General features: G+C 34.1%; 2 protein-coding genes across 3 annotated transcripts; both read right to left on the minus strand.

The window, feature by feature from the left end:
• Nucleotides 1-5,495: 5,495 nt before the first annotated feature.
• LOC127127892 (disease resistance protein RPM1) lies at nucleotides 5,496-8,654 on the minus strand. The gene has a single exon (XM_051057169.1). The coding sequence runs from the start codon at nucleotides 8,470-8,472 to the stop codon at nucleotides 5,728-5,730; it is 2,745 nt and encodes a 914-aa protein (XP_050913126.1). The 5' UTR covers nucleotides 8,473-8,654; the 3' UTR covers nucleotides 5,496-5,727.
• A 1,532-nt stretch (nucleotides 8,655-10,186) lies between these two features.
• Nucleotides 10,187-11,333, minus strand: LOC127127893 (uncharacterized). Of its 2 annotated transcripts, none has more exons than XM_051057170.1 (2): nucleotides 10,971-11,255; nucleotides 10,187-10,712 (listed from the first exon to the last, which is right to left on the minus strand). In XM_051057170.1, the coding sequence occupies exons 1-2, from the start codon at nucleotides 11,040-11,042 to the stop codon at nucleotides 10,458-10,460; spliced, it is 327 nt and encodes a 108-aa protein (XP_050913127.1). In that variant the 5' UTR covers nucleotides 11,043-11,255; the 3' UTR covers nucleotides 10,187-10,457. The 2 variants fall into 2 exon arrangements, 1 of the variants encoding a protein (XP_050913127.1); XR_007805514.1 differs by having other exon boundaries at nucleotides 10,278-10,712; nucleotides 10,955-11,333.
• Between the last annotated feature and the right edge of the window lie 6,683 nt (nucleotides 11,334-18,016).

Consider the following 18,016-nt stretch of genomic DNA (forward strand, 5'->3'; position numbering starts at 1 on the left):
TGGATAACCATGGATACAAAGGGTGCTAACACCTTCCCTTTGTATAATGTACCTCCCGAACCCAAAATCTAATCAAGGTCTTTCCTGTTCTTTTCCGCCTTTCCTTATTGGATAAAAGAAAAGTCGGTGGCGACTCTTGCTATCCGCGACATTTGCTTTCCAAAGCAAAAATACACAAAAGTCAGTTCACCGTATGACAGAGTTCTCATTACCTTTCATATTGAGAAATCTTCATCTCTTTTCTTAACCTTTCGTTAAGATGTTCTCATACCTTTTGCATGAGAAGACCAATCCAGTTGGTATATGTCCTCTTAGCCTTTTGCTAAGGGATTCTCATTACCTTTTATATTGAGAAATATTCCATCCTCCTCTTAGTCTTATGCTAAGAAGTTCTAACTACCTTTTGTATGAGAAATGTATCCCCAGAGGAACCTATATCCAATCATATATGCTCTTCTTGACCTTTTTGTTAACATGTTATTAGTACCTTTTGTATGAGAAAATTATTCATTAGGCTTTTCACTAAGAAGGTGCTCATTACCTTTTGTATGAGAAGCTTATCCCTAGCGAAGTCGTTATTCTCCCTCATCGTTTCTCCTTGACCTTTTTGTCATTAAGTTTCTCGTTGCCTTTTGCACGAGAAAAAGGTTATTTTCTCCCTTGCCTTTTGCAAGTCTCCTCTGCCTTTTGTAGCAGAAAATCCTTTTAACTACCATAGCATTCTCTTTGCCTTGTGCATGAAGAATCTTGCTCCCCAGTCAAGTCATGCTTACCTTTTGCAAGACATCCCTCTGCCTCTTGTAGAAGAATTCAAGTTACAACCATATCCTTGTGGTTTGCCTTTGCGAATGCAATAAATCTTTGGAATCCTACGGGAATGTCTCAACTATGAATGATGGCAAAGCTCTTTAAAACATTTCATATCATTACATATCATTGCATATCTTTGTATCCTTTCCATAACTACCATATTCCCCACAATACATTCATATTACGTCTGAAATTTATGTATATTCTAGTATTTAATCCTCTTCTACCTTGAATGCTTGAAAGTCGTTGTTATCCATACATTCAGGTACAAGAAAATTAATTAGGGGCACTTGTCATACCCTCATTTTCATACTAGTATATCATCTCATTCCTAGCATAGCATCTGGTTCTTGGGTCTCAAGTATGGTTGATCATAAATAGAATGCAAGGCATTGGTAATTAGGGTTTCTTGATGCTCTACCCTGTATCAAAGTGTGCAAGATGGCTTGTGAAAGGTCTTGGTCTCAAGTCAAAAGCAAGAGGGAAAAAAGATCATAGTCAAGACTTATTCATCATGGCATTAGGGTTTCATCATGGTCAAAGAAGGATCCATCTGCTACTTTGGTTCAAGCATGGTTCATGAGTTTATTTTCGTGCCATATCATTCAAACTTCAAGATATCCTCATGGTTAATCAAGGTCCAATCAATATTTTTTCATTTGATCCTCAAATGGTCATCATTATGCCTTGGGATTCAAGAAATTATCAAAGAATGCAAGTTAGTGCATGGTTGGTTGGCCTAGTTTCCAAGTTTGGTCTACCATTTGGTCCAAACCCCATAACTTTCTCAAATTTTGCATTGGCCAAGACAAGTCAAGCTGCCTAGGCAGACCCAAAACCATGTCATGACCACTACTTTACACCTATGGCATTTTCACCTCACATCTCCTTTTGACCTAATTCTGTTTGCATCTTGTTAATAATATCATGGCAAATAGTGTTTTGCTTAAGTTTGGCCTAAAATGCACAAATCAATTTCATTTGCCCCAAGCCTAAACTTGGTGACCTGCCATACTGTGTGCACGAAACCAGACCAAGCCAAACATCCATTTTTCATGGTTCTAAGTCACCAAATCACAAAAGTTGATTTTTTTTCAGAAAAAAAAAATATTTTTTTTTTAAAATAAAAAAAAAACGATTTTTCCCAAAAATTTTAAAATCATTTTTTTGGAAAATATCAAAAGTCGATTTTATTTTCATAAAAGTCAATTTTTTACGAAAATACAAAAAAATGATTTTAAAATAAAATAAAAAATGTTTTTTTCCCGAAAAATACAAAACAAATGCAAAAAAATTTGATGTTTCCCAGAAAAAAAAACTGATTTTTTTCGAGAAAAAAATTAAAATACAAAAAATCAATTTTTTTTCCTGAAAAATAAAAAAAAATGATTTTCAAAATAAATAAGTAATTCTTTTCCAAAAGCAAATAAATCAATTTTTTTTTAAAAAAACAACTTTTTTGAAAAAAAAATGGATGGATAGAGATTCATCCACTAAAAATATGATAATGGATAAATTTTATTCTTAATGGATAGATTGAATTGAATATTTTTAAAAAACTTTTAGTGGATTGTTAATGGACTATTGAATTATTTTGATTCATCCATTAACAATCCAATCCATCCATTTTGCCACCCCTAGTTATTTTTCCTTCGTGCTATTTAACAAATCACATGCCATCCTCGTATTGAGTAATGATATTTTATGCCAGCTCTTGTTTCCTAATGACCCCTTGAATGTTATATCTTTTCAATTATTCGGATCTATGTACTTTGTTCATGCTCTCTTTGTGTGTTCGTCTCTATTTGCTTTGTAAATGATGTATATCTCAATGGAGATAAATTATGTATATGAGTTGTCAAATGTGGGTTTTTGGACTATTCTAGAACCTAAAATTGGTATTGGTGTTATTCTTGACATACACGTCCTTTTTATCTTTCTTTCGATTTTAATTTCTTTAAGGTTACACCATTCTTTTCTTCACCCTCTATGTCTAGTTTTACAAAAGATTAAGGTTGTTCATGGTACGGTTAAGTGAGAAAATCGAATTGAACCAAACTAAACTATAGTAAAAGTTCACTCGAACTGAACCGATCTATTTCAATTTACTTAGAATCGAACCGAATCGAACTTGATTTGGTATACCGTTTAGAAATTCTGAATCATACCGAACCGTTAGAAGACAATTTTTATCAAACCAAACCATTTATTAAAGAAACGAACCATTAAACTATTTTTCAAATTTTTTGAAAAAAAATAATTTAAAACTTTTTTTTAGTATTTTCATTTCAGTTTTGGTTCGGGTCGATTATAGTTTCGGTCCTATTCGGTTTCAGTTTCGGTACAGTTCTAGAACTGTTTTATGCAATATGGTTTGGTTCACGAACCAAACATAACGGTTCAATTATTTTAACTTCAGTTCGGTTGATTCGACGGTTCGGTTCAGTTCATGTTCTTTTTTAACAACTCTACAAAAGATGTTACTACTTCCTAATTCCGGTAATACATATTCCTTTATTTGAGTCATATGTCTCCACTCACAGTTCTAGATTGTCATATGATAAATTTGGGTTTCTTTAATATAGTAATACTTATAACATTAACATGTTGAAACTCTAAAAACAACTCATGTTAATTCCATTGATTCACTTCCAAAGATTGTTGTGATTGATTATCCTAGCAATTTAGCTCCAAAGAGTGTTGCTATTGATTCTAATGATTCATCTATAGCTCTGATATCTTCTCCATATGTAGTCTCGCTTGAGTCTTATGATCTAACAATTGATCTTCGTAAAGGTAAAAAAAAAAAAAACAATCTTTATCATGTTTACAACTTTGTGAGTTCACATCGAATGTCTCCTTATTACTTTACCTTTGTTTTTACTCTTTCAACTTTCTCAATTCTTAAGATAGTTCATAAATATTGTCTCATTAAGGATGGAAATAATTCATGATTGATGAAATAATGGCTTGGAATCTAACCATTCTTGGAAGCTTTTGCCACCTCCTCATGGAAAAACTGTTTTGGCTGCATAGTGATGCCCGGTGAACTGGTTGATCGAGCAAAGGCCCAATAAGTTGAAAAAGTATACTCGGGTCTATGTTAGGATTACAATGAATCATTTTCACTTATTGCAAAAATATAGTTATGGTTGGCATGAAACATTTGTCTTTATTTTTGTTGGATGTCAAGAACACTTTCTTGGATGATGACTTGGAAGATGATATTTATATGAAGCAACATTTTGAATTTGTTGCTCCGGAAAGGGGAATATGGCCTAAAAATATCACCTCGAGTATGATTCCATTGATTCAGAAAATTTCTACAACAATCTAGAATGATCATTGTGAATTAAAGCATTAAAATAACACATATATCTTAAAATTTCAAATGAAAGACTTGAGTTCCCTATGTTATTTTCTTGAAAAAGGCACAACCACAAAATCCGACTTTGTTAGAACTCCGCCCAAATTTAACGAGGGAAATAAATTTAACTATGTGAGGGTGCATGAAAAACTCAAATTTTAAAAATAGGGGCAGGGTGGAAAACACCCAAATTTTAAAAACGGAGTGAGAGCGAGGGCAGGGGAAACACTCGACATAATAAAATTACCCTTGTATTTATTAATCTTATATTTTACCTTATTTAGATACAATATTGTTTTAATGATTTAAAATTTAAAATTTTAATTTTTAAAAATATATTTATGATGAATGTTGTTATTTTATTTAATTATTAATTTTCGATGTTTGGAAGAAAAGAAATATGAAAATTTAAAAACAAATAAATAAATATTATTTTGATTAAAATGTTTTTTTGGAGGTGAATTATTTTTTACTATGGATAATTGAACATTGTATGACTTTTTCTTTTTAGAGCAACACTATTACGAGAGACACATCATATATTCACCAAAAACTTTAAGGTGATAGGTGGGAGTTTCTACATTTTCAACTAATGTGGAACTATTACCATGTTACTCACATTTGTTACATTCTCAACACTCCCCTCAAGCGTGATTTCGCAATACTCCCTCTTAAGTGGAAGTTCTTATTACTTCCACAAACTCTTGTACCGCACGAAATGTATCTTACTCACCGCCCTTGTGACGTCGTTGACACTCTTCAACGACTCACCATCCTTGTGGCATCGTCGACTTTCGCTATAAATAAGTCAGACTCTTTCTCTAACCAAAGACTCATGATACCATATGTTGGACGAGTTTTTTATTAGGGAATATTAAACATTGTGGGACTTCTTCTTTTTAGAATAAGACCTTTGTGAAAGACACATCACATATTCACCAAAAATCTTAAGATGATAGGTGGATAGATTCTCTCACTTATAAATATTCAAATCTCTAAATATTCAATTAATATGAGACTATTATCAATACTATTCACACTTATACATTCTCCTAACTCATACCTACTTGAGATTAAGGTTGCTCAATCAATGACGATTTTCAAACCAGATACCAAAATTTAGTAGAAAAATTAAATTATCTCACTCCAGACAAGACTAGAGGTATCTTTTTCAGTTAATGTAAATTAATTCCTTAACTTTCCGTGCTGTGTTTTGAAATTTGATTGTCATTGGAATGTTTTTTTTTCTTTCAATAAGGATATCATAACAGGTATTTGAAGTGCATTCCATATTCATGTCCAATAGAAACACCTGAAATATTATAAGAAATGTAAGTTTCAATAAGGTACAAGAGTATTACAACTTATATGAAATCAAAAGCAATTAATTGAATGCATATTATGCCAAAGCCTTTAATGTTAATAAGCTATAAATTAGTACATGATACACTAGAATTCACACACACAACTTAAATATCAAATAAAAAAAAATATTAAACCAGATCATAATTTAGTGATTTCATGCACCAGTATTAAAGAACGCCACATTTCTAACTCCTTGAATTTCGAATAACTTTTCCATCAACCGGAGAAATTTCTACAACGGGCACATGTTCCATAATCCAATTCCAATCCTCGGAAGAATTTCGCTGCAAAAAATCAACTTGCATACTCCGAAAATGGAGAACTTCAAGCTTCTCCAAGTGTTGGATGCCAGTCGGTATATTCTTCAGTCTAGGGAGTCCGTATAACTGAAGCTTTTTCAGAGAAGGCATCGCTCCTTTGTCGATAATAATCTCTTTCAATTCATTTGAAGATCCAACATTCATTTCCTTTAGTTTCTGAAACCATCCATCTTGAAAATGCAAATTTAAACCTCCATAAGCACCGACGCCTATAGACAGGATCAACAAGTGTTGCAAACTGTTGAGCGATTTCATTGGATCTTCAGTTAAACAGGAGAGCTTCAACCTCAACACAACAAGATTTTGAAGCTCTAAAATCCACTCTGGCAACTTCTTTAGCCTCCCGCGTAGCGTAAGTTTTCGAAGCTTACTTGACGGTGAAGTCAAATTCAAATCAATGAACTCATTGCTAGCTGTAGAACTTAGTTTAACATGTAATTTTTCCAACTGTTTCATTTCAGCGATCGAGGAAGATAGAACGCTGTAATCTTCTCTACGAACATTAAGCAACCCTATTTCTCTGATCTGCTTCAGCTTTCCTAACTCTTTAATCACCTCTAAAGCTCCATCCATACCTAAATTAACATAACATAGTGTTTGTAGGGATGTCATCTCTCCAACACCGTTCTTCAATCGAATCAAAGATAATCCGGAGCCGATAAGGTGTCTTAGCTTTCGAAGCTTGCTAATCCCTTTTGGCAACTCATTAACATTAGCAGCCCTTAGATCCAAGGTCTCTAGGTTCTTGAGCATGCCAATGGAGTTTGGGATTTTAGCTTCTCTTATATACCCCAAGCTTAAATACTTCAAGTGAACCATACTTCCCAACTCTTTAGGAACATTCGACAATCGCGAAAATTTATAATCAAGAACCTTTAAGCGTCTGTATTTTGTAGGAAATCTCCTCACGGAGTATACATTTGATTCTTTATTTGTAAAAACAAGTATTGATCGAACATGTGATGTTTCAGTACGCTCAATGAAATCATCAGAAGTGGTTGTTATTGATAGGCGGCGAACTGTTCCACTTAAGGATGATTGTTCATCTTCACTAATATGCTTGCAAAAGTTTAAGTCCTCGAATTTTTTCAGGACCATATCGCGTATTAGATCATGAACACGGCAACCCTTAACTTTATCATCAATTCTAACTGAAGATAATTGCACTAAGCTTCTGTGGATCAACTCTGTTATATATCCTTCCGCAACTTCTTCCAAAGTCTTCCCTCTTTCTTCCTTCACAAACCCTTCGGCTATCCATTGTTGAATCAGAATCTTTGTTTTAACTTCATAATCCTCCGGATATATTCCGAAATACAACAAGCATGACTTGAGATGGTAAGGCAAATCATCATAACTTAAGCCTAAAATTTCTTGTATCCCAATTAAATGTGTACTTTTCGATAGCTCGAAGCTAAGATTTTCATTAAATTTCTGCCACTCGAAAACATTTTTCTCTTTTGCAGACAAAACACCACCAACGGCAACAATTGCTAGTGGTAATCCCTTGCATTTTCTAACAATTTCATAAGATATACCATTCAGCTCCTTTGGACAACACCCACCATAGTCAAATTTGAATGTCTTCTTATTGAACAACTCCAAAGATTGTTCTTGAGTTAAGGGTTGCAACTCAAGCACTTCAACAAAAGAAGATTTTTTACAAGACATCGCAACATCTAGGTTTCTTGTTGTGATAAATATCCTACTTCCATTTTTATTATCACTTACAGAAAATTCAATATCATCCCAGAAATGTTCACTCCAAACATCATCAAACACGACAACATACCTCTTTTTCTGCAAGTAGTTTCTCACCTCACCCGTCAATGACTCTCGGTCCATTTGAAAAATATCCTCAGGAGGATCTTCTCCTTTTTGTTTGTATAAGTTTAGCAACATGTCCCTTAACAACCCTTCAACGCTATATGATTGAGACACAGTGATCCATACTCGACAATCAAAGTGTCGAATTACATTCTTGCTTTCGAAAACTTTCTTGGCAAGAGTGGTTTTTCCTTGCCCTCCCATTCCAACTACAGAAACTACGGTGCGCTCATCTCTTCCTTTTACCAACCAATCAGTCAACCCATCTCTTTGTAGTTCATAGCCCACAACATCAGCTTCCTCAACGTAAAGAGCAGCCACTCGAGGATCGTGCCATTTGGAATTCTGGCTTTCTCGAGAATTACTCGATTCTTGTTCTAAGGAATGTTGGAAGCGATATCTTTCGCTTCTTTCCTTGATCCCACGAACAGATAACTTAATGTCTTGAATCTCAGACGCTATTTGGCGGCTCGGGATAATAGTTTTGAGTTTATGGAGTAAAAATACACATCCAGGATGAGGAGGCTGCTGTCCCACATGGATCAAATAATCATCAATGATGTCTTCAATGCGAAAAGCTGCTTCCCTAACTTGCTTAACCCATGTTTTGACTCCTTCAGTTGTTGAAGCTCTTTTATCAGCATCCTTAAGGAATGCTTGAATACTTTCAAGCTCATCTTTAATATCTGCAAACTCTTTGTGAATACCTCTCAACAGCTTGGCTTCTTCCCTTAACAATGGAAGTAGTTGATCAATAACTAATGACACTGCCACTTCCGCCATATGAGTTGAGTTTTGATTATTGATGTTTTGTGAGATGAAGATTTACCGAGCTTTGTCAAGCGAAGCATCTATCATGAATAAAGGAAGTTGCATGCTATCCACTAAATGGGAATCTATAAATATCAAGCTACCTACAAGACAACTAGTTCAAAGAATGTGAACATTGAAACATGTGGCTATAAACAGAGGGAATTTAGTGGAAACCCATTAAAAAATTACTTACACGGGTCTTTATTATAAGAAAAAAATTTATTTTTATATATATTGAATAATTAATGTTAATAAATATATAAATGAGATATATTGATTATTCAATAAATCTAAAAAAATATTATAATAAGGACCGAATGAAGTATTAGATATGTATAAAAAAAAATTAGGAGTCAACTTTCATAATGGAATAAAGTTTGATATTTTATGAAGTGAATAAATACTATTTTCAGCTCATTGTTCGAATCTTTTATTTTTAAATAAAAAAAATATCAAAGAAAACAAAACTGAAACATGGAGGGACCAAGACTAAAACCTGTAGGGAAAACAACATAATTGTAAAGAAACAAGCTTGTCAGTACCTTTACAATAATTTAGAGATTTCATACAACTCAAATATTAAATCAAAATATCTTGAGCCAGTCAATAATTTAGAGATTTCATACACCAATAATTTAGAAACAGAAGATATTTACTTTTAGAGACAAATGGAAGTTCCAGAGTCACAATTATCACTGCACTTGAAGGGTAGCAGCACCTACCATGTTCTCTCCCAACTCAAATCATCCCCAATTCCTTTAACTGCTTCAGCTTTTCTCTAATTAGCTTTTCTACTCCATCCACATTTATATACCTCTTTTTTTTATGTTTTTTGTGAATGCTATTTTGAAAACATGGATATTAGAGGATAAGTATAGGAATGTACATTTGTTTATACTCTTTCAATCTTGAGACTGTCTCTATTATTAATGAGTTTCTTGAAATCCAACTCATTTGAGATATAATTATCTACACAAAAGGATAGCAATGGCATATGTACATGTGAGGGTATATAACTCATAATAAAATACATGCAGGGCAGTTGTGAAATATACGGTTTAAGTTGAATGCAAGCACATGAATTAACAATGTCAAATACATAATTTGAAATAATTTGGTTTTGAAGGTAGTGAGATACTATACAGATTTATTTATTTTTTAAAAGAAATTTGAAAAGAATTGCTTTGAGATACTTTAGAGGTTGAGAATTTTGAGATTTAAACTCAAAATACGTTTCAAAATTTGCATAGCATTACATGCCTAAAATACCAGCTGAAATATTTAGACATATAAAACTGCAGGGCTGAAAGCTTTCAAATAATCACATGATAAAATTTAAGAATGAATGTTTGCTTTAGTGGAATTATCTATGTTGGAAAAGCTTAAAGAATACACCATTAATCATTTTTGGTCTCTGCACTAGTTAGCCATATCATATTGATTGTTATCAGATAAAACAAAAGAGAAAAAACAGCAAGGTATTGCCACATACATAAGAATTAGAGAAACAGAACTATAGCATCTGAAGGTATGTAACTAGCTCCATTGAGAAGAACACGCATTTTCTCCATTTAAATATAAAAACTAGCAAAGAAAGGCCTTAATAAGTTAAACAGATATGAAATAGAGGCGTTAGTCAATTAGTGAGATATTTAATTAGAAAAGCTCAATCAAACATTATCGATTTGATGCCTCCAAAACCATTGCAACTATTTCATATTCAACTAAAATATCTTTAAAACAGACTGCAACTATGCCCATTGCAAAAGCTCGCATGAAGGTAACACTATGAACATTTAAATTATGGTTGTAAACATTAGCCATAACCATTTATTCTTCATTCCCTCTTTAAGAACTCAATAAGTCAAAGGAGTACAAAGGAGCAAGAATGAAAAACCAAAGCTTTTAGCAATCAACAGCACCCCCATAGGTAACTTTTAATCCCAAAGTCTCATTCAGCTATTTTCTTTTGAGGAATCACTGCGAGCCATACTTCGGACCTCTGATGGAGGAATGTAACCATACTTCTTTCTCAATGTATCTAAGACCAATTTATCGCGAGCCATAGTTCGGGCTCGTTGGGGTTCAACATTGACATAAGAAAGGTGCATCCCAACAGCTAAAACGACAGCCCCAGAGAGGGAACATGCAATGGTCATTGCCAATTTCTTGGGTGTCGAAGGGAAACACCCCACCATTACCACAAATACCTGTCACATAAAATAGTAAAAGACAACCTTCATAAGTTTCACCAAGATTGTAATTGACATTGTCCACTGTGTGTATTCAATGCTCATACGCATAAACAAACAGAAGGCATTTTATCAAACATGTGGGGTGCGTTTGAAAATCTTAAGTTTGACTACATGTAGCAGGCATTTTATCAAACATGTGGAGTGTGTTTGAAAATGAATGAGGGAGCAGTGAATAAGGAACACAAAGAATAACTTACCTTTAATTTGAATTACCTCGAGTTTGTCTGATCGGGCGTTGAGGGGAAGATTTGAAATCTGATTAATGGTGTACCAGCTGAACTGCATAAACGTGTTTTGGCTTCTGATGAAATAAGCACTTTTATTGATAAAAGCACTTTCTTTGCGTGAATGAATTTGAAAATGAAAACTTTTTCTGATTGGTTTATTCCATATATAAATGAGTTCTCATTTATCCGTCTTTTTTTTTTTATTTATAAAAGATCCTCTCATAATTTAATATACTTTTAATTTAAAATAATAAAAAACTGATTACAGACGTACTTACATAATAATCCTAATTAAAGCTAATTAAATAAGGTTTTTCATATCTTTAATTATCTTACAATTTGGGATGAAAGCACCTATATGTTGTCTTTGAAGATATTGAATTTATCATAGCTGCAGCTATAAATTTTGATGAAAATTAAAAATAGAATATGCAATTTCATGATTCGGAAAATCCATATTACTTTAGATTTACATAAATTATATTCCAACAAATATATAAGTTAAATAAACATAGAGGTTCGTGAAACTATGAAAAAAAAACTAGTAAAATACAATATAATTGAAAAATGCAATATAGTGAGTAATTAGCGACATTAAGATCAATTAACAATTTAAATCAAAATTATTTTAAACACTCAATGAACTCATGGTGTATTATTACTCTATTTTATAAGTTAGTTAAACTAACTTTCTATTTTAGGAAAGTTATAGTTAGTTTGTTATTAGAGGTTGTCAGATTGTGTAACTATATAGATTTGTAATGATCTCTTCAGTCATTAAATACAATAACAAATTATTCATCTTTCATTTCTATCTCCTTCTTTCTCAAGCTCCTTTAATGGGGTTCTTCACTAGTTTGTTGGGTTTCAAAGCTCCTTTCATGGAGTTTTTGTTTTGTTAACATGGTATTACACGTCTTTATCGATTTGTCTTCTTCATTCATCCTTTGATCTGTTTTTTCTTTTTTACTTATCTTCTACCATGGCTCTGCCACGAACTCTTCCATCGGAACCATCTTCTGATCCAACTAGTCTCTACTACGTTCATCCCAATGATGGACCTTCCTCAGACAAAGTTACACATGTTCTTTAAGGTTCTAACTACCATTCTTGGACAAGATCAATGTGTCGGGCTCATGGTGGAAAATTGAAGCTCGGTTTTGTTGATGGTTCCATCCAAGTTCCCCTAGATGATTTTGGAGAGTAAAAATGTCTAGTGAGTCAATTGCCCAATCCATCCTTGCGTGGAACAGGTGCAACATGCTTGTTCATTTTTGGTTGTTTAATTTAGTTTCTGAGTCAATTGCCCAATCGATTGTGTTCATGGAAAATGCTATAGATGTATGGAACGATCTCAAGGAGATCTTGTTCGGATTACATAATTGCAACAAGAAGTTTATGCTCTTAAACAAGATTCAAAGTTTGTGACTGAATTCTATTCCACCTTGAAAATAATATGGGAAGAGTTAGAAATCTATATGTCGATCCCTACTTACACTTGCAGAACCAGATGTTCATGTGAGGCCATGAGAAAAGCTAAGAAGAACCACAAAATGCTCAATGCTATTCGGTTTCTCACTAGCTTGAATGATAACTTTGCTATGGTAAAATCTCAAATCTTACTCATGGATCCTCTACCTGATATGAACAAGATCTTTCCTTTGAATCTTCAAAATGAGAGGCAAAACAGTTTTGCACCAGTTGAAGACTCTCAAGCTCTTATCAATGCATTTAGGTTAAAGAAATTCAATTCCAAAAGTGGTAATTCAACAGCACCATCAAACTCTTCCAAGTCCAAAGTTTGTACTCATTGTGGTAGAACAAGCCACACAATTGAAGTTTGCTATCGCAAACATGGATTTCCACCATATTTGGCAAGGTTCCTATAATCAATAACACTGCCAAAAATGATGATCATAATGAGGTGGCTACTCACATATCTCCTGCTAACAATGGTTCTTCTACCATTTCACAAGACAACTATGAGAAACTAGTGTTTATACTTCAGAATTAAAGCATTGATCAAAGTATCAACCCTGAAGTTTCTAATCAAGTTGGCTCCTCTTCATTCATAGGCCATTCACATGTGAATGACAAAGGTAAAGCTTATTCTTTTGCTACGAAAGGTGTACACTAGAGTCCTGGATCATAGATTCAGCAACAAGTGATCATATATGTTCATAAAGTTCTTGGTTCATTTCACATGATGAGGTTCAACCTATAAATGGTAGACTTCCTAATGGACAATATGCTCTAGCTAGAAATGTTGGCACGGTTAAATTTTCACCTAATTTTATCATAACCAATGTTCTTTACATACCTGATTTTTCTATCAATTTAGTTTCAGTTACCAAATTATGTTAACAATTCAAGTTCAAAGTCAGTTTCAGTCACGATCATTGTTTTATTCAGGATCCCATCACAATGAAGATGATTGGTTCGGGTGAGAGCTTTGAAGGACAATATCGCTTAATCCTTAAGGACAAATATTCTGAAGCCAATGCCACCTACAATTCATCCACATACAACATATATGATCATGCATTATGGCATTTTCGATTAGGTCGCATATCCCCTACTAAAATGCAAATCTTTAATACTAGTTTACCTTTTATTGTTGTTGATAAAATGTTGAGTTTTCTGTTCTTCCACAATTTATAAGGAGTCTTATCCATAATAGGTCTTATAGAGATCTTGTCTTGAATGTAACATGATGTGTTGACTGCCTCTGCCCATAAGTGCTTAGCCACATTAGTCTAATTGATCATGGTTCTTTCCATCTCTTGTAAACTCATATTCTTCCTCTGTACAACTCCATTTTGTTATGGAGTTCTAGGACAGGATAAATCATGGGAAATTCTATTCTCATCAAAGAGTTTCTCAAAATCTTTATTTTCAAATTCTCCACCATGATCACTTCTGACTTTAAGAAATCTAAAGTCTTTCTGGTTTTGCACTTGAGAGTAGAAGGTAGAAAACACAAAATGTGACGCATCCTTGTATCTTAAGAATTTAACCCATGTCCATATGATGTAGTAATCTATAATGACTAAACCATACTTCTTGCCAATGACAGAAGCAGTTTTCACTGGTCCAAAAAGGTCAATGTGCAAAAGTTCCAAAGGCCTGGAGATAGAAATAACATTCTTTTATTTGAAAGAAGTTTCTGAAAACTTGTCTTTCTAACATGCTTCACAAAGAGCATATGAATCAAACTTCAGATTAGGAAGGCCTCTAACTAAATTAAGCTTATTTAGCTGAGAAATCCTCCTCATGGTAACATGGCACAATCGTCGATGCCAGACCCATTGCTCTTAATTAACGGACATAAGACATTTCACATTCTGATTTTTAAGGTCAGAAATTATGATTTTATAAATGTTATTTGTTAGACTATGGCACGGATCTAGAGGGGGGGGGGGGGTTGAATAGATCCTAATTAAAAAATAAGTCGGCGCTACCAATTAAAAATTGGTTTTGAAAAATTATTTTAAGTGCGGAAGCGGCCGAGGAAAATATAGTCTAAAACGAACTGTTATTGGAAAATCGGATATGCGTCAAGCCTATGGATTAGTGATAATGTGGAATAAGAATCACTACACTAGTCACACAATCAATGATTTGTTTCACTTACTAGGATTCCTAGTTCCAATGATTCAAATAGCAAATCAAACTAGATACACACTTAAGGTAATTTTGGTTTAGGCAAATTATCAAACACTTGGTGTGTGAAAACACTCCAAGTGATATTTGTGTTGAGTAAGTGATTCCAATTAATCTAGTACAATATCCTATTGTACTTTGGATTCAAAAACATAGTTCTAACCTCTCACACAATTAATATCAAAGTTTGATAAAAGTGCTTATACAAAAATCACTTAATTTTTAAGCTGAAAACAAATATGCAGAAAATTAGAGAAGACAAAGATTTGATGAGGCAGTTCCCCCGCCGTCCTCGCTTCGGAGTACGTCTGCCCTCAATTCTAAAACTAGAATTGAGATGATTTAATAGATATCACCTGTTGAATTTAACCGTTTATACAAGGATTGCAAAGCAAATATACAACAGAACTCTCAAGACGTTGAATGTTGCTTCCACTCCTTGTTCCTTGATTCAAGATGAATCAAGTCCTTCGATTGTTGTTGATAGACCTCCGATTCCAGCCCCTTTGTTGAATAACCCTCAGTTCTTCAAACCCTCGGCCCGACTGATCTCAACTACAACAAATCGAACCCGAATTCTTCCCTTCAATATCACTGAATCCGCTACTAGACTGATGAAGACTTCCTCTTCTCAATCACCTTCGCTCAGCTGAAAATTGATGAAGCAATTCGTCCAAAAACCCCCAAAATCAAACCTATCTTGGAGGACAAAACCCTAAAGGTTTTATTCAAGAAAAAACCTGTCACAAGCTTCAACCCGAACCGGATTCCCCAATCACGGCTTCGAACCTTATCACCTTTAACCAATCATAAAGCACCTCAAAAATGGTTGTGTGTAGTTGATGTGTTGTGAGATGTTGAAGATGAAGATGAAGAATCTTGGACACCTATTTCACTTTTTCTTGTTCTTTGAACACTTGAATCAAAAATCAAAATGTTAGTTAATACAAGTAACTTGAAATTCTATTTATAGTAACCAACCAACCAACCCACTTAACAGCTTTTCAAACAGAGTGGGAAACATCAGAAAACTGAATTTGCGCACGAACGGTCGACCATAGCAGGACTATGCGTCGACGCATGGCATGCAGTTTTGGTCAGACTGAAAAATGCTTCAGTATGCGTCGACCATAGGTCGGCGTGCGCTGACCCGTGGTTCATGCGCTGACCCCTGCGGTCGACGCAAGCATCTTGTGCGCTGACCCGTGGGAAAAGCGATGTGTTCATGCGCTGACCCGTGGGGAATGTACTATGTCATGCGCCGACCCTACGGTCGACTCATCCCCTGCAGATCTGCAAAAAATAACATTTTTGTGGTTTTCATGCCTTTTGTCATGACCACACTTTGTCCACATATGTTGTACAAAATATAACAGTACATATGAGCAATGAAAAGGATATGATAGATGATACGTTGCATTTGTTTTGTAGAGGTGGAATCGACATTGCCGATTCATCCATGGTGGTCATTTGTCATCATCGAAACCTATGACTTTATGTTGTATGACAGTCTGCCCTTACATTATTTTTCCTCTTGCCATTAAAAATAATAGATCCATCATTCTGTCTAACAACTTTATAATACTTTTGATTAAAGATTATATCATAACCATTGTCACTTAATTGACTTATGGAAAATAAGTTATGCATTAATCCTTCAACTAATAAAACATTAGTAATAGAAGGGAGAGAACCATTACTAACAGTTCAGGAGCCTATGATCTTCCATTTTTTATCACCTCCAAAACCCACGAAGCCAAGTGACTTAAGTTCCAGATCTTGGAACATATGCCTTCTTCCCGTCATGTGTCGTGAGCACCCGGAGTCCAGGTACCATGATTAGTGTTTCAATTAAGTTGCTAAAAATGCCTGCAACATATATTATCTTGTCCTTAGGTACCCATATATTTTTTGGTCCTTTCTTGTTAGTTCTCTAAGAGTTCTTAAATAACTTCGGTCTTGGTGCAAAATAATAGTTTTGAGTATAAGCATAAGAGAAATGGGAGTGCATAGCTTTTGGTTTTTCCTTAGGTTTTGAAATAGGTTTTTCTTTAGGCACATAACAAATTCATATTCTTCCATTTCTTCTAACTTCATAGATCATTGAAACCATCTTGCTTCTATCTATGTTTCTAGCCAAAAATGACTGAAAAGATTTATCATATTTATGTATGACAGTTTCAGAGTCCACATAAGCTTATGAAATAATTTATTCCTCAAGTTTGGAACGTTTACTTTGAAGAGTAGAGTTTTCATTTTTCAGAATAAAGTTCTCTTCATTCAAAGTGGAAAAATATTTTTTAAGCTTACTATACGCTTCAGATTCAGATACATGGACTTGTTTCAGATCCTTGTATTTGTTCTGAAGCTTCTGATACTTTTCCAGAATATCAGAAAGACAATATTCTAATTCAGAGCAAGATAAGTTAGAAAATACCTCTTCAGAGTCTAACTCAGATTTTGATTTTGATTGAATCTTTTCATCAGGTGCTTATGTGCTTGCCATCAGCGTCACATTAGCCTGCTTTTCCTCAGAGACATCTTTTGAGGATTCAGAGTCATCCCAGGTTGCCATCAGACCTTCCTTCTTTCGTCTGAAGTCTTTCTTCTTTTGTCTGTCTTTCTTCAACTTTGGACACTCATTCTTGTAGTGACTTGGCTCCTTGCACTTAAAACAAATAATGTTCTTGCCAGCACCTGACTTCTTTAGTCTAGATGTAGACTCAGAGAGACCACTTATCCTTCTAGATCCTCTAAACTTGCTTTGTCTTTTCTTCTAGATTTGATTAACATGTTTGTAAATAAGAGATAATTCATCTTCTTCTTCAGAATCCTCTTCTTCTTCAACTTGAAAGGCTTTAGTCTTTTCATACTTTCCCATGGATTTCATAGCCACAAATTTAAGTTTTCTTTAAGGTCCATCTTCAATCGCTATCTCATGACTTCTCAAAGAACTTATAAGTTCTTCAAGATTTATGTTGTTCAGATCCTTAGAAAGTTTCAGTGCAGTTACCATAGGCCTTCATCTGTTGGGTAAGTTTCTGATAATTTTCTTCACATGATCTGCAGTTGAGTAACCTTTGTCCAGAACCTTCAGTCCTGCAACAAGAGTCTGAAACCTTGAGAACATGTTCTCAACAGTTTCATTATCTTCCATCTTGAAGGCTTCATACTTTTGAATCAAGGCAAGTGCCTTGATTTTTTTAACTAGAGTGTTTCTTTCATGAGTAATTCTCAGAGAGTAAAATATAGATTTTTTTTTGTGTCTTTGTTTGTGATCTTTTCATACTCAGTGTGTGAAATAACATTCAACATGATGGTTCTTCCTTTATGATGATTCTTGTAGTTTTTATTTTGTTGATCAATCAT

Source organism: Lathyrus oleraceus, chromosome 3 (genome assembly GCF_024323335.1).
Source record: "Lathyrus oleraceus cultivar Zhongwan6 chromosome 3, CAAS_Psat_ZW6_1.0, whole genome shotgun sequence".
NCBI lineage: Eukaryota > Viridiplantae > Streptophyta > Magnoliopsida > Fabales > Fabaceae > Lathyrus > Lathyrus oleraceus.

Coding starts and splice junctions, on each gene's coding strand:
- LOC127127892 (XM_051057169.1), bottom strand. CDS start 8,472: ATGGCGGAAGTGGCAGTGTCATTAGTTATTGATCAACTACTTCCATTG.
- LOC127127893 (XM_051057170.1), bottom strand. CDS start 11,042: ATGCAGTTCAGCTGGTACACCATTAATCAGATTTCAAATCTTCCCCTC. Junction 10,713..10,970: donor CCCGATCAGACAAACTCGAG/GTAATTCAAATT, acceptor TTTATGTGACAG/GTATTTGTGGTAATGGTGGG.